General features: G+C 44.8%; 1 protein-coding gene across 2 annotated transcripts in view; it reads right to left on the bottom strand.

The window, feature by feature from the left end:
• LOC119179485 (poly(A)-specific ribonuclease PARN) overlaps positions 1 to 26,093 on the bottom strand; it is a 62,969-nt gene that overhangs the window by 11,490 nt on the left and 25,386 nt on the right. For both annotated transcript variants that reach the window (XM_037430562.2, XM_037430563.2), the window contains exons 12-17: positions 19,617 to 19,724; positions 18,970 to 19,036; positions 17,266 to 17,321; positions 13,101 to 13,187; positions 4,881 to 4,955; positions 2,445 to 2,634 (exon numbers count right to left, since the gene is read on the bottom strand). In XM_037430562.2, the coding sequence (XP_037286459.2) occupies positions 2,445 to 2,634; positions 4,881 to 4,955; positions 13,101 to 13,187; positions 17,266 to 17,321; positions 18,970 to 19,036; positions 19,617 to 19,724 (583 nt within the window). The remainder of the gene's footprint in view (positions 1 to 2,444; positions 2,635 to 4,880; positions 4,956 to 13,100; positions 13,188 to 17,265; positions 17,322 to 18,969; positions 19,037 to 19,616; positions 19,725 to 26,093) is intronic.

The following is a 26,093-nucleotide window of genomic DNA, read 5'->3' as shown; positions in this document are numbered from 1 at the left end:
TACACAGCTGCTTCAATATGCAAGTGATAAATCATGCACTAAACAACGGCAACAGGGCCGCCGTTAGGCCTTTCAGAGTCTATGAGTTTTGTGTTCGCTACTGGTGATGGCAGCTGAAAGCCACCAAGATGCGTTGGGCCTGCCGTATGCCTAAAACTGGGATTGATGGTAAATTTTATTTCTTCAGAAGGAAACTGCGGACGATTCTGTTAAATAGCCATCAGCCCAATATTGACGTCCTACGCTTACCTTTTGAGGGCTCCTGTTGAGCGACGAACACTACCGCTGCGCCGCAAGGCCCACAAGCTTTGTGTATGGCATTCTAATTCTCGACTATTTGCTTCGACTTTTTGTGTCTCAAATAAATCTTGCCTTGTGTTGAACCTCTGCTTTTATTGTTGAGGTAAGTTTTAATTAGTACTTCTTAAAGCTTGCTGTTAATTGCTGGTGTGAGAATCCGGATTTGCGGCCACTTCGTTTTCTTTTTCTCTCTGTACGTTTTCGTGGAAAGTTTTCCCCGCGTAATTCTCGCACCCCCCAACTTTGCATCGGTTCTCCGGCAAAAAAGTGCGAGGATTATGCGAGTAAATACGGTAAGTTGTGCATGTTTTACCGCGAACTTGAGCACGCTGCATGAAAGTTTGCTTAGTGTGCTTCTTCATCAATGGGTCCCTCAAGCAGCTCGCTATTTCTTTCTCCAACTATCCCAGGTCGTTATTGTTTCCTTGTGGTTCAAACCACACCAACGCTGTCCGTTGAAGAAACAATCCGACGTTGGTAACTGGGAGGCCGCATCCTAACAATTGTATTTACTCACAACATTAAAGTGCTTCAGCCATTCATCGACATATTCTCCGACCTTTTCAGAGAAGTTTCGAGGTACTATGTGTCGGGGCGACGTAGCGTCAGACGAAGAGTGCATGGTGTCGCCGTCAGCAATTGGATCCATAGAGAGTGGTGGTAGACCGGCCAGCCGGCGGCTTCAGCGTAGTTCTTGAGGTAGCGCTTCCGTGATCGTTCGCCTGGGATCGCTCCCCAGTACCACGCACCTTCCACCAATTTTGTTAGGTGAGATGCCTTTATTTACAGGAGATGACGAATGGGAGAGTCCAAGGATCTGGCAGATTACCGCTCGTGACCATTCCGTTCTCCTCTTATCCCGTCCCCTCAGTATCGTAGCAATATGTTTACAACAAATTTTTGGATATAGCGAAGTTATTTTCGTGTCAAATGCAACTTCGTTACAATGACGTTCAAGTGTACCGCGAAACAAATAACATAGTAAAGGATCGCCAACATGGTTCTTCTGTTGGTGTAACATGGTGTAAGTCACTGTAAGTCGGTCGAGTTCACGTATGACATTTCTAAAGCACTAGATCTTACTGCACAGATTGATGCGATTCTTTATAGATATGTGTGAAGCTCGTACTGCATAAACTACTAATTTAAGCACAGCCTCATTCTAAATAATCCTAAACACATAGACTGGATAGCCAGTTTTCTGTCAGGTAATTCTAAACAGGTACACCACAGTGCTTACGACTCCCCTGTTGCTAATATTTCCTCCGGCGTGCCACAGAGTACACTGCTTGGCCCTCTTCTCTTACTGCTTTACGTTAATGACTTACCACAAAATATATTTTTTAGCTGCTCTGCGCGAGACAAGGATAAAGTAAAAAGTTTACATGAATGGTTGCGCTCGTCCATGGTACTCCTTAATTCAACCTTGTTTGTCTCCTGCAAAGTGGCTTAAGGATGAATTCATTTGAACTAGGCTGGCTAGTAGTTTTGCACAAAATGTAACCACGAGTATGTGCTATATGGAGAGGATTGCATTTTCTACCACACTATTAACCGTAGTGAAGACCGTTCAATTCTTAGCAACCCATTCTCACAATTCTGCTGATGGTGCAACATCAATCTACAGAGTTGCAAATTGATCCTTTACTAATGCTATCTTAGCGACACATTCTCACAATTCTGCTGATGGTGCAACATCATAAGTTTTTACATGACATTCACTCGCCGTTTAGCTCCCTCAGTTGTCTTGTACTCTTTCAATAACTCTTCTTTACTCAAAGTACCCTTAGTACATGTATCAAGGGTCTTCTATTTACTGACAATATATCTTGGAACAAGCTTATTGAAATGATATGTACTAAAGCCTTACCAAAAAACAAAATAAAACTCTGGGCTATCTCTAGCACACCATTCGGCTAGCTCCTCAAGAAACCATGACTTACAAAACATTAGGTTGTCTAGCACCTGAATATGCATTTATAGTTTGGAACCCATTTTATTAAAAAATGACTTCTATTCTCGTGTACTTGTCTTTGAAGGCTGGGTCCGTCCTTTTCCGAATTATAAAGACCTTGCTTGAAAAAAAATAATGATCATAAGGTTACAACACACTGGAATCAGAATCGTAGAGAAAAATAACCAACCTCTTCCGCTTGCGAGCCATACCCGTTTCTTCCACAGTCTCGTCAGAATGCCCCGGCGAGGACTTCTTGTTCGCCGTCACTACCGCTGCAGTGTCACGTTGACACCTCAGCTTCGTTATGTAAGTGGAATAGCTCTGTAGGCAATAGGAATCCTGGGTTGACGTCTTCTTTGAGCCAAGTTTCTTCAGCGCTGCGGTTTCGAGAGTTTTAGGCAATTCAGAGCCATTGTGATCTTAAAGTAGTACAATTTTAAGAGGTGTGACATGCTAAGCCCCGGAGATAACTACGAGGCAAGCCTATAAATTTGAGACGCATTGCTGTACCGAAATAACAATCTATGAAGCTTTACATGTCAAAACAAGGACAGAATTATGAGGCGTGCTAGAGTGGGGGTGTCCCGATCATTTGCAATGAGACAGGGTGCTTTACTATACACTTGATTATACAACTGCAGGTATTCCTGTATTCTGGCCCTATTGGCTGCTGTGGCCAGGAATTGAACATGGGCCCTTGAGCTTATAAGTGCGACACCCCACCTGCTAACCCAGAAGAGTGAGTAAGGAAATAAAGGGGTGGTATTTAATAGCACAAGCAGAATAAAGTAATATAATTAGTGATAATTGTGGAGCAGCACAACGGTCACAGTACCAGTTCTCCCGGAATCGTATCAAAGGCTCGCCTCCATCAGAGTTTGTGGAGGTGCTGTCCCCACCAGAAAAGTCGTTTGTGCTGTATGACATGTGTGCATGTACCACGCATTATTAATGCTTGTACCACGCATTATCACTGCGATATTACAAGTTGTATTGTGGAGCATAGATACATGACGCACGTGGTTCAAAAGTATGCAGGTTATTGTCCCCGCATTCACAAGCAGATTAAGTCATTTTCACTGAATTTCCAAGCAGATACATGGCTCTGTGGTACAACACCCACTTTCCACGCAATCGACTCGGGTTCGATCCGCACTCGGACCTAAATGACCAGGATTTTATCCACACTCTGCTCCAGAAGTTTTTTATTCTTTCATTGCCATCATTCTTGATTTTTCGGTCACGCATAAAATGATCATTTCTTTTAATCACAACCAATGACAAACAAACCGAAACAAGCTCTTCAACGATATCGCATTAATATTATAAGAGGGATTCACATATCAAATGATATGATTATAAGGAATACTCCAGTGGAGGGCTTTAGTTTTTGCTAAAACACATTCATATGATTCAACCACATTCTCGTCCCGCAACTACTTGCGTGTAGTCCAGTGGCCAAGACATCAGCCTTTAGAGCGTGTGGGCCTAGGTTCAAACCTCGGCACCACATAATTTTTTTCCGTTTCTAGACTTATTTATAATGATGCTTATCATTCGTGATGAATGGGCACACAGTTTTGTTCACTGTGCTGGTGGATAAATGGTTATGCATTTAGAACTACACTCAAAGCGCAATACAGCGGACCTGATATAACGAACTATCGGTTATAAAGAAGTAAATTAAGAATAGCCTTGCAACAAATATAGTGTTAAAATATACTTTTACAATAAATTTTCAGTTACAGCGGAATTATTTTGGTGTAAGGAGCAGCTTTGTCATAATGAGGTTTGAGTGCATAGAAATGTGAAGTCTGTTACAAGGATTTTCGCTTACAACACAAAGAAAATACTAAAAACTAGGCCTGTGCACTTAGTGAATTTTAGGTTCAAAGCAAATTCAAAGCAAATAGTGATTTTGGCCAAATAATTACACATCAAATTCAAATCGAACATATCACATATGTAAAGAAAAATGGGCATATTTCTCATGACCAGAATAATCTGCACAATATTTCTTAAAAACTGAAACAAGGCCAGTGCATTTTTTTTTTCAAAGAAAACAGGAATAACTTTGAATAATGGCAAGATTTGACATTCGGTAGAATGCAAGCGATAACCTGTAAAATATGTTATACAGTATTTTGAAACTTACTATGCTTTGAGCTTGTATAAGAATCTTCTAAACTTCAAAAATGATGAATTGATGTGAAGGTAGTACACTTGAACCTCGTTATAACAAAGTTGCATAATATATCAAAATAAGTTTGTTATATCCAAAAATTCGTTCGAAAGACATATTCCTAATTTTATATCTATTGCAAGGCTATTCTTCATTTATTTCGTTCTAACCGATATTTCGTTATACATGAGTTTGCTATATTATGGTGCGAGTGTATGTTCGTTTAACATTAAAGTGGGCCTTCGCAGCAGTGGGATTTCTTTCGGGTAGGTGTTTTTACCTCAGCACTTCTTCACTGCTGCGAAACCACATTTACAGGAGGTTACATGCGGGTCAGATCGCTCATTTCGAATACTTTGAGATTTTTCAAATATTTGAAGCCTTTGGATATTCGCAGAAACCTACAAAACACGCATGCACGCGTGACCAGACAAAGCTTACCCTGCGTAGCGAGAGGGCTGCTAGCCATTGCAATGAATGCTTGCGTGGAGTTGATCCAGTAGATGGTGATCTGACCTGAGAATTTGAAGCAAAGAGGGGCAGGGGTTAGACATAGGAGTGCAAAAAAAGTACCAATCAATTAAGCATCACAAAGCATGAAAGCAATTTCGAGAAACATATTTGAAGTTAACCTATGTAGATTACATTTATATGCACACACTTTTAAGCTGCATTCTTTGACATCTGAAAGCACCATCAACCGTGAAACAAAGGAGTGCATAATGTGTGTGTTCTTTCTAAAGTATTACAAAAGAAAAATATAGTTGAGCGTCAGTGATGTCACTGCCGATGATTTTCACCCAACAAATGAAAATACTCACGAAAGTTGGTCCCCGCTTATGTGGGACTGTAATTTGTCACACTGAGTGTAGGCCACTTATAACATAACCGTTTATATTGCAGAACGCATTACAATAAGGTATTTTCCAACTCCAGTTCACCATCGCATAGAAGCCCATGTATAAACGCACCACTTATTGTGCAGTCCCTCGAAGGTGAGAGACGGATTGTAATGCGGTTGCCGGAAAATCTTTGCGACAACTGCAGCAGCGAGTGCGCGTCTGAAATGGGGCGTGCCAGGTTCGTTGCCAGGAAGCGAGCGACGAGGTCATTACAAAGGAGGAGGGGACGTGTAGTGAATGAACGAAGGGCGAAGAAAGTAAAAGAAAAGGTAAAAAAGCCCCTGGCACACTGCGCGGGCTCACAGAGTGAGGGCAGTTGCCTTGTGGACCAGCGCCGACGCAGCTACAGTGTACTGGCACTGAGCTGTGCTCCCAACAGGGCTGCAGGATTTGCGCCCTTTCCCTCTCTCGATTGCTCTCTCTCTCTCTGCAATAAACTAGCGTTGCTAGCGTGGCCCCGGCCGTGGCGCAGCTCAACATGGCACGTGCGATCTCGTTCTTAGTTTCAGTCGAGAGAAGCATCACCGTTATCGTGCTTGCTACATATATATCGCGTTTGCTGCCGCATCTCTAAATTTAAAACCTTTTAGAGCTTTATAACGCGAGTAGGCTTGTGGGAACACTTGAATGCTTTGGATATTCTAAGAATAATGCAGTATTCGAATTGGCTTTGGATTGAATTTTAGGTACTGAAAATTTTGAATTATTCGCGAAGAACGGATAGGTGCATATTAGTCCACACGTACACCCTGCAAAGATGGTTTCACTGCCGAGAAATGGTGCTAAGCCATGAAAGCACCTGTCTAAGTATTTATCAGTTCGTATGTAACTCTGTAAATGTGGTTTTACTGCAGTGAAGTGGTGCTAAGCCGTGAAAACGCCCATCCCAAAGTAATCCGTGCTGTGGCGAAACTCCTTTTCAAAGTTAAGTGAACTTTCTACCCTCTCATCGACTCGTAGTTTTTCAAGTTTTAAAGCTTGTTATACCACCTTACATGTTCCAAGTATAGCAAATTTTAAAAAGTAACATATTTTTTTTACAGGCTATCACTTGCATTCTACCGAAACTTTCAACACAATAGAAGTATATTCGTCGGATATTCATGTCTTGGTCAACCTTTTCGCGACAACTTACCAATCGGCACGATAAGCCTAATCGGAGTCGGTTGCATTTTGGTAGCGGTCGCTTGTAATATTTGGTGCGAATCAATGAAACTCTTCGCGGCGGCTGCACATGGTGGGAAGGGATACATATCGTTAAAAGGACCAGCCATTGGTCAGAAAGTGTTATTAGATGCTAGTAGAAATGAAACGACCATAAAATGTAGTCACAGGTTTCAGCATTCTGTCTGCATTGTGAGTAGGATTTATATTTTTAATTCGTACTTAAAAGTAACAAAACTGCCATGTGGCGCCACCTAGTAGAAGAGAATTGAACCTGGATTATGAAATACAAGGTCGATCCCTTCGCTACACGTAGTCGCAAGGCCTAATGTTATTATTCGTGCAAGTCCTCAGAAATAAAGTATGTACTACCTATATCATCACCCAGCCCTGCTCAATACTGTGCTGCTTATGATGCAAAAGGAGTAACACGGCAAAAAGTGGCGCTGCCGTCGTGGCCTCCAGTGGACCAAATCTAGCTGTGGCACATGTGCAAAGTGCACATGTGCGAAGTGCACATGCGCGAAGTGCACATGCGCGAAGTGCACATGCGCAATAAACCGCCACGCTCGAACACGAACTGCCCACCTGCTCACTCTTTGTGTCATGCGAGTACATGACTTCAATTTCGCTGCAGATAGAACTCCGATAACAAATGTTTCGCAGTGTTCGACCTACGTTTCAGCCTTTTGTTTGAGAACTGGCAGTGCAAAAAGAAATACAACACAAGCAATCGAAATACAAACACTAATAAATGTTCTTGTCTAAATTAGTGAAGACTTGACCAGTCCGGCGTTCACTGTGAAGGGATATTGGAGTTCATTATTTCTACTTGTTGTACGGCCATCAGGAAAAACATGCATAAACAAGGATTGGGGCCGGGGCTATTGCCCCTTGTCACGACTCCAAATAGTCCACTGGCTGATCCTCTTTATAAAACGCAAGAACCAAAAGGACTTGGGGAAACAAAAGAAAGACAAGGAAATAGGGTATACACTAATCCTTTCCGTTGTCTCAATTCTCCTCTCCATCAGCCTTATTGTTTATTGACTGCCATTACAGGGCACTTTTACGTGAACATCCGTGACGCACAGATGTAGCATCCCAAAGTAATGCAGCGAAATTCCATAAATTTCCCCCTGTTTTGACTAGTGAATAGTGCTGAAACGCAGCCAGCTCGGCTGCTAAACGACCACGAAAATAAGGGGACGCACCTTGAACCTCCGCTCGATCATCTTCATAAGCAGAGTGAAAGACGAGTTCTGTGTCCCGCTGCACACACGATTGTTCTGTGCATACTTTTCCATTCCTTCCATGCATTTGTGAGAAAATCTTTAGCACACGAGGTGTGACCGGAGCAGACTCCCAAAGCCTAAGGGAGCTTGTTCTTGCATTTCAGACCCTGCTTCACACGCCCTCGATGGACCAAGTAATCAACATCTGCGATCGCGTCAATGATGACGGCAGTTTCATCAGTAGGTTATGGTAAACAGCTGTTTAGTTTTGACTCTGCCCTCGCCAGCTTGTCCGCTCGCAAATGCACGATCCTCATCGATGATCATGTCAATGGCGACCACTTGATTTCACCTACAGCGGCTGCGGCGAGTAGTACGCGCACACTTTAAAAATTGAAATGTATGAAGAAAGGTTCTTGGTACCACAACAAAACTCACATAGCTTGCTTGCTTTCATGTACATTCACAGAGAATAAGCCGTTGCCTTTTTCTTGTTAAGAATTCTATGTCACGCTGATAACGTGCACACAGTTTGTGACCTTCAAGTTAGGAGTTAGGAGTTAGGGCGAGAATTATAAAACTTGCCGACTCAGTCACATACTTACTTTTATCTGAAACATGCATGTCAAAAAGAAATGAAACAGGCAGTTTCTGAGAATCACAAGATAATATGAAAGGGCCAGTGAACAGGCTCCGACTTTTTTCTTTATACCCCACAAACAAGCTCCATAATTCGTAGAGTAGACCGCAGCGATCACGTTTTCTGAATATTACAGAGCTGCGCGCTGCTCAGAGCCTCCATTTCGCAAAACGATTCCCGCGCTGCTTTCCTACCCCTGACCAATCTCCTTGCAAGTGCAGTGACGACGACTCGGCGATCGGCAACGTGACACAGCGCGCAGCTCGTCGATTGGTCTAAACCAGGTCTCAACAAACAGTAGTGGAGTAAATGACAGTTCTGTTTCCACCCCCAGCTACGAGAGAGCTATTCAACAATATAAGTTGCGAAACTCTTCATAGGCTCCATGCATCGAAATCGAGACACTTCACTGACCCAGTTTTTGGGAGTAAGCGGATTGTTGGGCCACCTTTTGATCATCACACCCACTATTAGGCCAATTGTTTGTGTTGCTGCTCCCAGATCTCGTGACAGTCTGCTCCTGAAAAAATCAAACTCCTCCAAAATCGAGCCAACTTCATGTCTAGGTTTCGGAACGCAGTTTTGCTGCAAGTTGTTCTCGGCTGCAAATCGAGCGACTCAGCTACGGAGAAACATTGGCAACGGGTAAGCGGTAAACAACCGGGCATGGCAGCAAGCGGAACTGCGTTGCGACTGATCGAGTTTGCCAATGACGTCAATCGTTGACGTCTTGTCACATTGCCGTGGTGGGCAGAGTCATGACGACGGGCCACGCCTTCCCCTTCCTCTGAAGGAGAAGGGTGGCAAGACCGCGCGAAAATTTGAAACCAGCTGAACACGATGTTCCAGCCCCTGTAACTTCCTTAATATAGCACATATTTGCAAAATTCTTGTGGCAGCATGTTCACGAAGTAAAAGTGCACATATTTCTCTTTACAACAATTTTTGGACCTGAGAGTTGTTTACTGGCCCTTTAAAAGTTGAATTCCATTACACATACCGTATTTACTCGCATAATATTCGCACCTTTCTTTGCCAGAAAACGGATGCAAAGTTGGGGGGTGCGAGAATTACGCGGGGAAAACTTTCCACGAAAACGCAGAGAGCGAAAAAGAAAACGAAGTGGCCGTAAATCGGGATTCTCACACCAGCAACTTATAACAAGCTTTAAGAAGTATTAATTATAACTTACCTCAGCAATAAAAGCAGAGGTTCAACACAAGGCAAGATTTATTTGAGACACAAAAAGTGGAAGCAAATAGTCGAGAATTAAAATACTATACGCAAAGCTTGTGGGGCAAAGTTCCTTTTGGCGATGCATAAGTCAGTTGCCAGACTTTGGGGTGGTTGTTGCCAGACTGCCGCTAAATTTGGCTAAAAAATGATCTGTAGTTGTGGCTTCTCCGTAAGAGTTTGGTGCCATCCGCGGTGCATTTCAAGAGTGCATGAGCGACGCTGGCCGTTTTAATTAACCAAATGAACCGAGCCTAGCAGAAGTCGAGCGTGGTGCTGCCGTACAATTAGGAGGCGTTTTAATTCCGTTTTAATTATAGGAATGAACTGCACATTACAGAATTCGTTTTAATTATTGGAATGAACCGAGCCTAGCAGAAGTATAGTGTGGTGCTGCCGTGCACTTGGGAGGCCAATTTTTATAACGGAATGAACCGCGCATTACAGAATTCGTTTTAATTAACGGAATGAACTGAGCCTAGCAGAAGTCGAGCGTGGCGCTGCTGTGCAATTAGAAGGCCAGTTTAATTATCGAAATGAACCGTTCTTCTGCTAGGCACGGTTCATTCTGTTAATTAAAACGGGCTCTTAATTGCACAGAAGCACCGCGCTCGACTTCTGCTAGGCGCGGTTCATTCCGTAAATAAAACAAATTCTGTAGTGCCCGGTTGATTCTGTTAATTAAAACGGCCTCTTAATTGCACGGCAGCGCCACGCTCGACTACTGCTAGGTGTGGTTCATTTCGTTAATTAAAACGGCCAGCGTCGCTCGTTCGCGAAATGCACCGCGGATCGCACCAAAATCTCACAAAAAAGCCACAACTACAGGAAAAAAATTTTGCAGTCAAATTTAGCGGCAGTCTGGCAACACTGACCCTCTCAGTCTGGCAACCACTTATGCAACGCCAAAAGGAACCTTGCCGCTTGTGGGCGTTGCGGCCGTAGCGGTAGCGTTCGTCGCTCAACAGGAGCCCTCAAAAGTTAAGCTTAGGACGTCAGTATTGGGCTGATGGCTATTTAACAGAATCGTCCGCAGTTTCCTTCTGAAGAAATAGAGTTTACCATTAATCCCAATTCTAGGCACACGGCAGGCCCAACGCATCTTGGTGGCCTTCAGCTGCCGTCACCAGTAGCGAACACAAAACTCGTAGACTCCGAAGGGCCTATCGGCGGCCCTATTGCCGTCGTTTAGTACAACATCTATCACTTGCAACTTGAAGCAGTCGTGTAGCTTCAGTATCACTCCATAACATGCCAAGATTACCGACACAGCATACAAAGCACGCCGCAACGCGCACTGGCCACTTTAGCTTAGCTTGGATTGAATCTGCTTGCAATAGTACGCTTGATGCTTAAGAGATGGCGCCAGATGGCGCACGCTATCATCATCAGTGGCTGGAACGAGCAGACGACATTATTGCGGCAGTTTTCGGGGGTGCGATAATTACGCGAGTGTGAGGATTACGTGAGTAAATACGGTACACCGTTTGCATTTCGACTCATCATCACTGTAATACTGGGCAGAATTTAGAAAAGGCGACAATATTATGAAAAAAAACCACAAAAAAACTGCAAGATATGAGCTAAACTTTTGTTGCGCGATTTTCAGCGCAGTTCAGAGCAGATATCCCCACGGCGATAAAGCGGCACTCGTCTGGTTCTTTTTTTCTTTCTTTTTTGGGTAGCATACTGACTCAACGCATGCGTTTTCTCCGCTGCGAAGTCCGATACTGACTGCATTAACAATGCTGCACACTGAGCTCTGAAATCCACGATCAGCTGAAGTTCCAGAGCGCGCCTAGCACGGACCGTGCCAATACGCAGCTAAAAGCGAGTCCCGATGCTGCTGTTTCTTAGCGAATTTGATATCCATCGATAAGGGTATCATTTGTAACAGTTTACTACCGTGAAATTAAGAACTGGCATACATCTTATACGTGCCAGTCGATGTGTTACGACGCGGGTGAAGGTGGCTGGTTGGGACTCGCTTTTCTGTGCCACTTCAGTCATCGCCCTCAAAGTGGCGACCGGCTCGAACATGTAAGGATGTATACAGCGAACTCGATCAGACTTGCAGAGTTCGCCATACTTACAGCAACTACCCCATTTCAACAGATAAACACGGCACTGACTGCCGGCGAGCGCAGTCAGCTGTCCTCCCCTTCCTAAGCGTGAAGTCATGAAGCTTTGACCAATCACAGTGGCAGTGAGACTCGCGAAGGCGGCCGCGGCGCCTGTTGCTTGTTTTCGGCAAAATAAAGTTATTTGCATTGGTTTATGCAAATTTTCGCATTAATTTTTTAGTCTGCCATACAAAATTATACATCATGACACCACATCCTCGTTTATTTTTTTTTTTCAAAAAGTGTTTCAGTGTCCCTTAAAGGCAACTTCGACACCACATGACATGTCTTTTCGGCAACAATTCTGTCTAATAGCAAACAGGCAAGAACACGCAAAAGATTTCTTTTATATATACGTAAAAGACGAAAGTACGAGATCTGGTGTCTAAGCACTTTCACTGAATTTACTGAAGGTCACTTCTTGCAATGACCGTCATGGTCATTGCAACAAGCGACATTACAAACAAAAAAAAAACACATTGAAAAAGCTTCCTGTAGTTGCGCCAAAAGGCTTGGCGCAACTGCACGCTGGACGGGCTGCACAGCTGGACGGGCATCTTTGTTTTTCCTTTATTTTTCCTTTTTCTTTCGGCCCATTTTTGCTTTCTTTTATGTATTTCTGTCTCGGTTCAGTTCTATTCAATCGTATGGCCCTTATCCACAAGCCAACCTTATCATCATCTTGCGTTCTCCTTGTTGGTTTTGCACCTCTTGTGCGTTCGATTAACAAATAACACCAGTATTCACTAATTGATTTTGTAGACGTATATATTAGTCTGTGACCAAATTTACGGCCTTAAAACATGCGTGAGTGAGTATACAGAAACTCGATGAAAACTAAAGGTGCGGTCGGCTTGTGAAAACGGGCCAATGTCTTTCTATTTCTTTTTCTCGCTCTTTCTTCTCTTGGTTTCTATTTCCCCCCCCTCTCTCTTTCTAGTTTTTTTTTTTCTGCCATGCCCTCTCGTTTTCTTGTTTTTTCTATAGTGTTCTCTTTATTTCTTTCCTATTTTTTAAAAATGTTTTCCCCTCTTCACTTTCATTTCTTTCCGTCTCCCTCCATCTCTTTCTTTTTTTCACTCTCTCTGTACTCCCTTGCCCATCAGGGCAATAGCATCCTATGCCAATCAAATTGGCGCACGTATTCCGGAAGCGAAGAAGAAGAGGACAGAAAGAGCGCATAGAAGTACATGACCATGAACATTTTCGTACGCGATTGAAGAAGAGAATGAAGAAAGCGCACGAAAAATTTCTGTTCGTGACTAACGGAGTTTTCTCCAAGCTTAACCAGCTGCGCTGTTGAATTGAAAACATAATTTTTTGCTTCTTGGCTCAGTTCTCAGCCCAACCATTTCTCGACTTACCGAAGCTGTTGAACAGCTGGTGGAAGTCGTTGGCGCGCCACTCCGTGGGGAACGTCGCGTGCAGTATGTGGCTCCGGGATGGTATCACTGTGGGAGACAAGAGTGGAAGCCATTGAATTAACCTTCCGCAAGTAACGAATGAAAAAAAAAAATTTAAAGCTCATTTCTCTGTGCGACATGACCTCGTAGATAATCAACAGTTAATGAATACAAGGAAGGTAGAGGGTATGTTTACTGTACTGCTTTAACAGTATTGCAGTAATTATGGTGTATATGTGAAAATCGTGAGGTGGCTCTAGAGATAACTTGCTGTCAGCAGAAACCAAACCGATTTTCTACTAAGAAAGCTACGGCAGCAGTCACGCTCTTATCCGCTTTGTTGGATCTGTGCCAACCTGACAGTGTCAGTTAGTGTGGCTCGGGGCCAGGATGGCGAGTGTGGAAGACTCTTTCAAGTTGTCAGCTGGTGTCACGTAGCACGTCACCCCCCTTTAACAAACGGGCGGCTTCCATACGTCGGTGCTCCTGCTTGTGATGCCAAATGAGTACCGCACGAAACCATGCTTTGTGATAACGCTACCATAAAATCTACGGCAAGTTCTCCTACCCCCAGCAAGTAAAAAAAAAAAATGGCGAAAATGAGGGGTGGCAATCTCTTAAAATGGCACCAGAATTTCAGATGGTGGCAGCAAAGTTTTCTCGCAGAAAAAAAAAGAAAAAAAAGAACAGAGTTCATGTGGACCTCCTCAAAAGTCTCGCTCTCGTTTGTGGCATGACACACAATAATCACGGCTCACAAATGCAACAAACACAATAGAAACACTATCAGATTCGGGCAAGCATGGCATAGAAATACTCGCAATGATGAGCAAATGCAACATTTCTAAGCAACAAACACAGATCTCCAAAGCCTCACTGCTGGAGACTACGTCGTCATAGGTACCTTTCTGGAATACAAATCTGCAAGGCTTACGTCCTTTTGTTGTCAGGACCAAAAATCGTCCCAGTGCGCCAAGGTAAGAGTGCAATCACTATTGGGGGGGGGGGGGGGGGGGGGTCAGCTTTTGATGACAAATTTCAGGTGCAGGCGCTTAAAAATCGGGTCGCTAAGTTAGACTGGGTGGTCTTCGAGCAGGCCTGTGTTGCAGTGTTCATTACGGAGGGGGGGAGGGGCATCACTGGGAATCGGAGTGGCTTGCTCGCAAGCTGACACCACTCCAATAAAGCGTACGTTTTTCACGAAGATCACCATGAACTTCCAGCATACGATTTTTCCTTCTCCACAGTGCTGAGAACTGCAACAACAGCACTAATTTTACTCTCAGCAACCGTCATTCGAATGATCTATAAAGGAATGGGACTTCCAGCAGTCGAACACGGCCCTTCAGACCGACAGCAAACTCAAGTAAAATTTGGCGACTTTATCAGGACCTTTTGTGTTGCAGTCAGCACATTCGCGAACAATGTAATCAAGCTTTAGAGCTGATTGTTAGTATTCAACCTACGCGTTTATGCACGGTATCCGTTTCTGTGAGCCGCGTTTGGCCCTTACAGTGACGGCCACATGCGGACATGCGCGTGTAATCATTTCTGAAAAGTGACAAAGCGCGCTCTATTTGACACCGACGCATCAGCCTGACGGGCCCGTACACTCAACAGCATAAAAGCAAATAAGATGTGGCACATTAGTTTTGCAAGTTACCCCGTTGTTCAGACAAGTACTTTAGTTTACACATGGAAGCAGTTGCTAATGTGCATTTTTTAATTTTTATTTCAACTGGCAGGCAAGCAGTGCTAAATTAGCCAGCCTCTAATAAAAGTCACCGAGGGACAACACATACTCTTGACATGTGGTCACTTTTGTAAGTTTTTTGGGAGTAAGCATGAAACTTGCTTATTAGCATAACCAAACATATCAATGCATTTCATCAGTGATACTAATCACATATCTCCCACTCGATAGATGCATTCTCATACATACCAGGCTAACGGGAACAGCACTGCGTCATGCATGTCCACTAGGCTTGTGTGAATAGGGATTTTTGAACCAGAAGCAAATCGTTATTTCGGTCAAATAATTTGGAATAGAACTTGAATAGTACATATAACATAATGCCACATTCCCTCCTTGAGTTTTGTTATCGCACTCGTTATACTGTAAGTAAATCTCAGCTTAAACAGCACCTGCAGTGTTAGAGAAGCTTCTTGGCTGAAGTAGATCGTTTTGTTAAGATATATGAGCACAGCGCAAACATTACCGATTATTCTGGAACCTACATGAGCGCTAGCGATAACCCTGGAATATTCGACGGCACATGTATAAATGCCGACACACTTCACCGCTTGTCAGCTGATCGACGGCCAATGCTCTGGTTGCCACTATCAGTGCCAGAAGGTATCGCTGTAATCCGACTTTCCGTTCACCGATCGCAAGTTCGGCCTAATAAACAGTTTCATCTTGGGCCTACAGTCTGCTCCCTTCGTCGCGGTTAAAATATTATACAAAAATACGGGCATACTTGTCGTGACCTAAGTAACGCGCCCAACATTTCTGAAATTTTTAAACAAAGCCAGTGCAAATGCCATTTTTTTTAGTTCAAAGGAAGTGGAAACAACTTTGAATAGTAAGAGGATCTGGCTTTCAGTATAATGCAAGTGATGGCCTGCCAAATACATTATGTTTTAAAATTTACTGTACTCGGAGCATATAAGCCAGTATAACAAGCTTCTAAACTTAAAAAGTTATGAATTGATGTGAGGGTAGCATGTTGATTAAACCTTGAAGCGGTGCTTCACGGCAGTGTGGATGTCCCCTGGACCAGTGTTTTCACGGCCCGGCACCAACTCCTGCCGTGAAACCCCCTTGACAGAGGTTATGTGCAGACTACCGTATTTACTCGATACTACCGCGCCCTCGATTGTAACGTGCACCCGGTTTCCACGACGGAAAAAAAAAAAAAGAGACATCGATTGCAACGCGCACCCATTTATCTCGTTGGCCCGCACAATCACACCACTCAGGAAAACGACTCCTTTCGGGAGCGTCTTCCGTTTAAATATGAGGTATTGAGAAAGCTTGGGCCTATCTGACGTGCAACAGAGCATTGCCGTCACACTAGTTTTACCGTGGCCTGATGTCAGCACGCAAACTTGCTTCACCCCCTTCTCGACGGTTGTGGTACCAGACATGTCGAAGTAAAGAGGCGTCTGATCGGCATTCCCGATTTGTCCAAGCAGGTGGCCGTTGTTGTGCCGCAAGTTTAGGACCAACCTGTGAAAACTGTGAGGCTTTTCTTCGTACTCCTCGGGCAAGTTTCGGCCCATGCCCGTTCGCTTTCGGAGGGAAAAGCCTTTCCTCTTTATAAAGTTAATTAACCAGCACCTGCTTGCTTTGAACTAGCTCCGCGTTAGCCCTTTTTCTAAAGCTAACTGCATAGCCCGCACTTGGAAGAGTTTTGTCGTCACGGGCCCCTGTGCCACTCACTGCTCAATCACATACTCGGCGAGCAGCTCTTCAATTTGCGGAAACCGACCCTGCTGTGGTCCACTGAAGCCTTTGCGTGAATCTTTGCTGTCGACAATCTTCTGATTTTGTTTCCGCCAGTCCCGCACGCACATTCCGGGAACTCCAAACGACCGCGATGCGGCCGTTCGGAGTTCCGTCCGTTTTTTCCCGTTTCGGCACACGCGATGACTTTTTTTTTTTTAAAAGCGGCACCGTGGTGCACTTGTCGAGTTTTTGGCGTCAGCCCTTCCATGCCGTCGATGCTAATGAACTACAAGATGACGAACTCCTCAGCACACGTACGAAGTGCTGCACATGGGAAACACATAGGCAGAAATGGCCGACGCGCCATGCTGACGCACGTAGGGGGCGGCCATTTTGTAAATGCCGATAGCAATAGAATGACCGTATTCATTTTTTTTTTCGTACTCGATTCTAGCGCGCATGCGATTTATGAACTAGCTTAACCGGAAAAAATGTGCGCGTGAGATTTGAGTAATTACGGTAATACACTTATTGGTTTATTCCCAACACTCCAAAATTTTCAATATTTCAAATTTGATTCGAAGTGAATTCGAAAACCATTATATTTGTTTGAATATTCCAAGAATTCAAATATTTGCACAAGCCTAATTTTCACAACTGAACTAACTGACATACCATCATTGCCAGCCATATTTAGAGTGGGAATGTCTGGAGACTTCATCATGTGGACCCTGAAAAGAGAACAAGAAAAATTATTGACTGATTGATTAGTTGACACATGACTCATTACCAGATTTACAATACTGAAGTGTGCCAAAGGGGCACTGTCACTTAGCGAGAGATGGCGACAGGGGCCTGCTGGTTAGCTTCGACTGTCGAAACATTCAGCGAAAGTTGGTGTAAACCTAAGTAGAGTAAAACCTTGGTGTAACTAATGCGAATATGACAAACCATCTGTTATAACAATTTACAGAAAAAAACAGTTATGGACCATCTCCCCGAAGGGAACCCCGATGGAATGCGAAGCCGCAGCGAGACACACGGCGTGGACCCGGTTGAAACGAGTGTCGACACCGGCGCTGGAAGAACGATTCGAAAAGAAACTCGGTGTAGCCGTTACTTGAGTGAACGTTTGTTTGAAACGCAAGGACATGGCAGGCAGGTTGGGTTTCCAGTAAGTATCATCACAGAATGACTGTTCACTCGATGTGCGCTCGAACGTTGCAAGTGATGGAGAGGGCGAAGCAAGAGAGACGAGACGTGGGGAGCGGCGACAGGTTAGGAGAGAGTGATGTCAACGCACGAACACTGGGAGGGAAGGCGCAACCTACTTGGCATCGCCCCAACACCTGCGCCAAGGAGAGCGCGGTGCAGACAGAGAGACAGCGTAACACAGGCTAGTCAAAGAGCTGCTTCTCATCTAATAGTCTTACCATTAATATAGTGCCACGCATTGATGTTCATAAAAAACACATTCGGATATAGTGAAAACAACTGATTGAGGTGTGACTTCTATAAAACGATGTAACTGTACACGTGTGTTGTCGCGCACTTCCTTCTTCTGAGAGCACTGTGAATTCAAATTGAAGACATGACTAGGTGCTTGGCGGGAGTTCTTTATAACTGAACTGTTCTGGCAGGCAACGCGAGTGAATGAGGGAAAAAAAGAGGGGAGAGGGTAGCAGTGGTGTTCATTTTACAAAACCTGCCACGTCAGCACACAGAGTTGCAGACCTGTAAACTCCACGCTTCAACTTTTTTTAGAGAACGCTGATTTTCAGTAATTTCCCCAGGAAATCCCAGGCACGATTTGTTGTCGCAACCGCTTCGTTCTCACCACCACACACTTGAATACCTTGCAAAGGCATTTTTGCATGTCATATGCGTACTTTGCTATCCTGCTAGTTCACAAATGCAGCTTTCAACACACACACATACACATACCTACACACACATGCTACACTCGTTAGGTTTTACCTTAGTAATTTATTTTAGATTGACTTTTTTCAAAAATTACTTTGAGACATTTGCCGTATTCATTTCGTTAGAATGGCTTGAGCCCGTTGTACCTCCTGGTGATGAGGGCTACCCTCACTTTTTCTTTAGTTATCTTCATATGTCGAAGGGCAAGAAAGCACGCGCACATGCACGAACACACACACAAACACACACATAAAACATTCAAAAGTACTCAAGAAGGATTCCGCTGCATTCGGGCATGGCCTGCGCGTATGCTAAAAACACGCCCGAGATTTTCAGCCAGTCGAAGCAGTTCACCACGTAGACGAATAATACACATTGGTCTAACACACACAGAGAGAAAGAGGGATTTCTCAAATTGTAAGAGCTTGCAATGAAGGAGATCGACAATCCACGTACCTGTTGAGATACGGCTTCAGGATTGGACTGGTCTCTTTCAGCTCAAGGGTGTGGTCCTTGTATTTACCTGCGCGTACGACAGGCCCAGCAGTAAACATTGACCAGTGCCCTCAGAAATCACGAATTTCAGCATTTCCATTGGTTGCATCACCACATTAGCTTGCATTATACTCGTACTTTTCGCTTGAAAAAATCTTGATGATTGATGTGTGGGTTTCAACGTCCCAAAACCACTATATGATATGACAGACACCGTTAGTAGAGGGCTCTGGAAATTTCAACCACCTGGGGTTCTTTAACGTGCACCTAAATCTGAGCACCCAGGCCTACAGCATTTTCCCTTCATCGAAAATGCAGCCGCCGCAGCGGGGATTCGATCCCACGACCCCCGGCTGTGTAGGAACTCTACAAGCCCGGACATACATTATGGCATCCATATCAGTTACATGAATATGCTCAAACCTCGATATAATTAACCCGGATATAACAATAGATTGATTATAAAAAGTAAATGAAGAATAGTTTTATAATAGATAGTATTAAGAATATACCTTTAAAACGAATTTTCAGATATAATAAACTTATTCGTGTAAGGTACAACGTTGTTTTAATGTGATTTGGGTGCAGTAGTCTTGATACAGACTTACCAAGTTGGTGGCAGAGGCCCAATAAGCACATGCCCGTAACGAATGCATCGAAGCCGGCGTCGTGAAACTTGGCCTGGTCCAAATTGTAGCCATAGCCGGTCTCGGACTCTGGGACAAAAGGAGGCAGCCAAAACAGTCGGTGGTGCAACTAGCTATACCGATGCTAGGGTGAAGAATGGACCGCATTTTCTCGCATAGTATAACCCGCCCTTGCGTGCCACTCACACCCTCCAGCACAACCAGTAAAAAATTAAAGAAAAAAAGCTACAGTAGCAACGAAGCATTGCAATAAACACTCTTGTTTGGCAATGCAGGCATACAAAGCAAAGAAAACGCAGTTTTTTTTTTTTTTCTAGAGCAAACTGCCACGTGCTTTCATTTGATATTTTCTCTGAACAGAAATAGGTCTACACTACAACCTCGATATAATGAAACCGGATATAACAAAATACTGTGGACTCCCAATAAACGAAGCTTGCTTAAACAAAAATGCCTCATTAACGTAACTAAATGGGCTCATATGGCTGGATTTCTAAGTGTTGCGTAGTAAAATTCATCGGTTATTCAAAACAGTGCTTACTGGTCACCTACAGTTAAACGGCACAAACTCTAAACACAGCATAGACTCGCTCAGGCCAAAGGTAGTCTCACAACCATGGCAACACCTCGAGACAAGCTAAACCAGTAGCCATTCTCGCTTGTGGTGGCTGTGGAAGCCGAGTCAACGAGTAATTTGTGTGTTAGGTCTATTTGTGCGGCTAAGTGAGGTAGATCAGTGAGTTATTTCAGCCTGACGGAAAGAAAGCGGCCGCACCATGCACTCTCGCTTGAAAAAAAGCTGCAATCTCTTCAGAAGCTCGATGGAAGCGGCCTGCACAAAACGGAGGTGGCGAAAAAATACAACATCCCGAAATCGATGCTGTCGCGAATCTGCGAAGACAGACAAAATATTGAAGGCGCTTTAAAGAACGGGACCTTTACATCTAAATGAATGCGAATGCGGACCTTGCCTTATGAACAACTCGAAAAAGTTCTTTTTCTGTGGTTTAAGCGTGCACGGAGTTCCAATTTGCCCATGAGCGGACTAATTCTCGAGCAGAAAGCTCAAGAGATCGCCATGCAAATGGGTGTTGAGAACTTCGTCCTAAACGATGGATAGCTCAGCCGCTTCAAAACACGCCATGGCCTAGTCTTCAAAGCAATCTTAGGTGAGATTGCTGCAGTCAACAGAGACATTTGCACCGACTGGCAACAGGCGCAGCTTAAGAAAATTTTTATGAGCTTTGAGCCACGAGACGCCGTCAACGTCGACGAGATCGGTCTTTTTTATACGGCACGTCCATCAAAGACTCTCACTTTTAAAGGCGAAGCCTGTAGTGAAGGAAAACACAGTAAAGATTGCATGACTGTACTGGTTGGTGTGATCATGGCAGGAGATGATAAATTGAAGCTGTTGATAATAAAAAAATCAAGGCATCCACGTTCTTTCAAAGGCGTTCCACCTTCTCGTTGCGTACCATGCGAACGAACGAGCGTCGATGACCATGGCCATTTCCGAAAATTGGCTTTGGGAGGAAGACGCAAGATTTACGAGGCAAGGCAGGAAGGTTGTTTTTATCGTGGATAATTGCCCAGCCCACGGTCAGGTTGAAAGACTACAAACCATCACTCTGGAATTATTGCCAGCCGATGCAACGGCAGTGATCCAGCTGATGAATCAAGGGGTTATTCAGAACATTAAAGTTCATTACGGCAGACAAGTGGTCCATCGAATACTGCTTTGAGCAGACAGTGGGAAATGCTACAGCATAGATTTCATCCACATTTTGGCTCGTGCCTGGGAGCAAGTGAATCAACAACAATGGACAGATGCTTTCATATGCTGGCTTTCAAGTGCAAGAAGCAGTACCTGATGAAGAAGAAAGCCCTGCTGATGCCAAAATTGAGGCAGTATTCAGTGAAGTCGTGCCCTCTGCCTCTTTCACGCTGCAGGGCTACGAGTCAATTGATGAAAGTGTTCGTACCTGTCGTGAGGAGACTGTCGAAGAAATGATTGCTGAAGTGCAAGATGAGGATCAACCTTCCTGCGATGAATGTGATGACAGTATTGCCAGTGTAGTGGTGTCACCAGACCGATCAGCCAAAGAGGCTGTTAAACTTTTGCAGCGCTATTTTGAGCATGAGGCTTGTCCATAATTTCTGGCTAGTTTGTTAGGCATGGGTGCGTACCTTGTGAAAAAACAACTCAAGTTTGCCAAACAAGCCACCCTTCACTCCTTTTTTTCTCCTACTCATCCTCATGAGTAAGGTGAGGTTTGTGCAAATTGAATAAAGTTTTTGATTCACTAAATACATTTACTTTGCTTAAATGAAACTTCTGATAAATGGAACAGTTTTATGGATCTCCTTCAAGTTCCGTTTAAGAGGAGTCGACTGTACTGGTTATAATGAAATAAATGAAGAATAGCCTGGTACTAGAGATAGTGTTAGGAATAAACCTTTACAACAAATTCGCAGATTCACTCGCCTAATCCTCGCACCTTTTTTGGCGGAAAGCCGATGCAATGTAGGGGGGTGCAAGAATTACGCTGGGAAAACTTCCCACGAAAACGTACAGAGCGAAAAAGAAAATAAAGTGGCCGCAAATCGGGATTCTCACGCCAGCAACCAATAGCAAGCTTTGAGAAGTATTAATTAAAACTTACCTCAACAATAAAAGCACAGGTTCAACACAAGGCAAGATTTACTTGAGACAAAAAAGGCGCAAGAAAATAGTCGAGAATTAGAATACCGTACGCAAAGCTTGTGGGCGTTGCGGGCATAGAGGTAGCGTTCGTCGCTCAACAGAAGCCCTCGAACGGTAAGCGTAGGACATCAGTATTGGGCTGATGGCCATTTAACGGAATCATCCGCAATTGCCTTCTGACGAAATAAAGTTTACCATCAATCCCAGTCATAGGCACACGGAAGACCCAATGTGTCTTGGTGGCTTTCAGCTGCCGTCACCAGTAGCGAACACCAAACTCGTCGACTCCGAAGGGCCTACCGGCGGCCCTGTAGCAGTTGTTTAGTGCATAATCAATCACTTTCAACTTGAAAGCAGCCGCGTAGTTTTTGTATTGCCCCATAACGTAACAACATTGCAGACACAACGTACGAAATACGCCGCAACACCCACTTGCCACTTTGGCTTGACTTGGATTGAATCTAGGTGCAATAATAGTATACGCTCTATGCTTAGCAGATGGCGCGCGCTATCAGCATCAGTGGCTGGAATGAGCAGACGACATTATTGCGGCAATTTTCGGGGGTGCAATAATTACTCGAGGAAAAAAAAAGAAGAAAGAAATCATATTTTTGTTGGGCGATGTGGGGGGTGCGAGAAGAATGCATGTGCGAGGATTAAGCGAGTAAATATGGTATAACAAACTTATTTTCATGTAGGTAATATGTACCGTCATTATAACCCAGTTTGAGTGTACACAAGCATAGATGACCTATGTTGCAACCTAAATTTGCATGCCTAAATTACTTACAAAACGAATCCCCACTAACTAGCATAAGTTCCTCTAATGCTAAAAAAAATCTTGCCAGGCCTCAACAGAAAACACAACAGAGTCAAAGTGAAAGCTGCTAAGGCAGCTCTTCTGAAGCCCACTGTAAGCTCTCTTTGGGTGTCTACTGCAAGTAGAGTTTGCAAGGTACCCACTATGCCATATGTCATAACTTTACGAAGTAGGGTGGTACCTGCTACGTCCTTCATCACAATTATACAAATAATTGAGGTACCTACTGCATGTCTGTAAGGAATTAAAAATGCTTTGTTGATGTCAATGAAGACGACAGAAAAATTATGGCTGAGCCCTTTGTAAATGGTGAAAAGCTGAAGCCACCTGGCTGTTATACAATAAAGTTTTGCAACCAACCAACCAAACTGGCTGTTATGCAACACTTGTTGTGTGACACTTCGTTACTTTGCTGTTCTGCTACAGTACGTTACACCTGTTAATTAATTGCTCGACATGACACCTGTACAGGACCCTTGTGTGAAGGAGATTCAAAGACCGGCATGGCTCTGCGGTAGAATACAGTAGAGCCCGCTTATAACGAACCTGAGCGTGACGCGGCATCCGTTCGCTGTATCCAGAAGTTCGTAGTAAATGAAACACAGCTTTTAAAAAAGTTGAGAGTGAAAGCACAAACTTTTCTTGCCCCAAAAAGTCCGTGATAGACGTGTTTCGAAGAGAAGAAGCCATAAGGGCGGTCTCGAGTTCATTTAAAACAGCAGGGTGCTCGTTCGCCGAGGCCCGTGGCATAAGCTGCATGAGGCACTGGCTCCAAAGTTTAGTCGTTCTCGCAATCCGATTCCTCCAAATCACTCTCGCCACATACTTCATTCACTATGCCCCAATCCGTGCACGGTTCCGCAGTGTCGGTATCATCATCAACCGTAATTAAACCATCGCAACAGATGTCCTACCCACTCTCTCAGGTCGGAGTCGACGACGCGCTGCCACAAATCGCCGCCGCAGTGATCCTGTTCGGACTCGGCATCGGGCCTGACCTCGACGAAGTCGGCCTCGCAAGAACAGTTTCGCGCGCATATAGCCGTCACCACCGCCCACGAAATATTCACAATCTCAATAGCTGAATACCCGGACGCCCGAAGTGGCAAGTTGGTTGCCAGGTGTTCAACAGCTACGAGCAAGCGCTCCACAACGCGGCACCTAAGCGCTGATTACGCTCAAGCCAAGCAATCACACTTTCAACGTTTTGTTGAGCGGCACGAAAAAGCGTGCTAGTCCTGCCGTCGGCCATCATGATCACACACGCACACCAAGAGCGAGCACGACGCGCACACGCGACACACATGTCACAGCGCGTGGAACAGCTCTGGGCCCATTTCCAGTCGGAAAACGAAACTAATTCGAGCCAGTGTGGCAGGCGTCGCGGAGCGGTGCAGACGGGCGAAGGGGCTGTGATTAAGAGAGGTGAGCAGGCGTGCGAGAGAAGGGCAAGGTGTTGCGATAAAGAGAGGGGAGGATGCGGAGGGAGGGCGACCTTGAAAGCCAAAACACACGGGAAGGAGGCAGGTTGGGTATCTTGCTTGAAAGGTCCGGGAAACTCACACGTAGAAAAACTTGGAAAGAGTGCATGACCGCCTGAATCGGTGTGCGCAGAAGTCTATGAAAAATCGGCAGCCGTGGTCGAAAAATCGTTTCGTTGCGCCGGCGGGTTTTCGGCCTCAAGAACTTCGATATTTTGCGATTCGTTCTGCGCAAATAAACAGCCGTTTTCGCACTTCCGCACGCGCCTGGAAGGCATGATGAGTCGAGTGCGAAGTGAGCGAGAACAAGTCCTAAACACGAAAGGAATCGCAAATTATCAGAGTCGAGGTAGCATATGCGCGTGCACTAGACGCAGACTATCGGATATAGTCGGTGGCCGATGACGTTGGCAAATGGTCTAATCAGTTCAGGCTAGCGACGCCAACGACAGTACAAGCGATCGAAACAGGGTAGATGGCGGACCGGTCTTCGAAAAATCGGTGGCAGTGTGAAAACACGAGCCTCGTCTGTCGATGCGGGGTGCTCAGAGAAGCAGGGGGACAAGAACGGAGGGGTGCGTAACAAAAAGCGGTTGGGGAGAGCGGCAACTATAGGGGCGCGGAGGCAGGGTCGGCGTTTAAGGGGAGATGCGGGTCGAAAAATCGCGTTTTTTGCGAAAATTTCCACTTTTGAGATATTGCTGCTAAAATCACTTTTGATCATTCAACTATCATTTCCCCAAAGGTCATAGCTGAATTCAAACGAGAAAGTGGTAAAAAGTCGATCTGCGCTAGTGAAGGTAGCTGCCGAAGTCGCGAATTCACGCATCCGACGGCTATTTTTGAAAATCCGCCACTCGGCAACACGATGACGTCCGCCATCGGGGTTTGTTCGGTGGTGTAGATCAAGGCTCCTTCTAGTGTACAGGCGTCCCCCTAGTTTCGTATTTTAGTGAGGAATTTCACAAAACAGTCGTTTCCAAGTCGGTTTGCAGCCAAGCTGCAGCCGCTTCGCGCATCTCTACCGGTCACATGGTACGCTACCGAGGCCGCCATAGGCTACATCTGATCGGCCTCGCTCGCTGAGCGCTTGCGACGATCGGCACTTGCCGTGCGTTTCTATGTTTTTCCGAGTTCACCATGGATAACTCGAAGAAGCGAGACTTCCGAGCACGAAAGTTTGCAAGCAAGAACAAGTACCAAGGGCGTCGACGTAAACCGAAGCGCAAAGCAGCGGTAGAAGAATGCGAGCCGCGGGCCACTAGGCCTAATCAAGGCAGCGGGGATACGGCGGCTTGCGGGAACTTTGACGAAATCGACGCCGCGATCAAGTTCATCAGCGCATCAGAAAAAAAGATTGAACAGTTCGAAAGCGAAAGAACGAAGAGTGTTTGTGGCTCTGTGAGCGGAGTATTTTGTGACATCGGCGC

The sequence above is a fragment of the Rhipicephalus microplus genome, chromosome 7 (genome assembly GCF_043290135.1).
Source record: "Rhipicephalus microplus isolate Deutch F79 chromosome 7, USDA_Rmic, whole genome shotgun sequence".
NCBI classification, from domain to species: Eukaryota; Metazoa; Arthropoda; class Arachnida; order Ixodida; family Ixodidae; genus Rhipicephalus; species Rhipicephalus microplus.
This window is presented reverse-complemented; position numbering and strand designations above follow the sequence as displayed.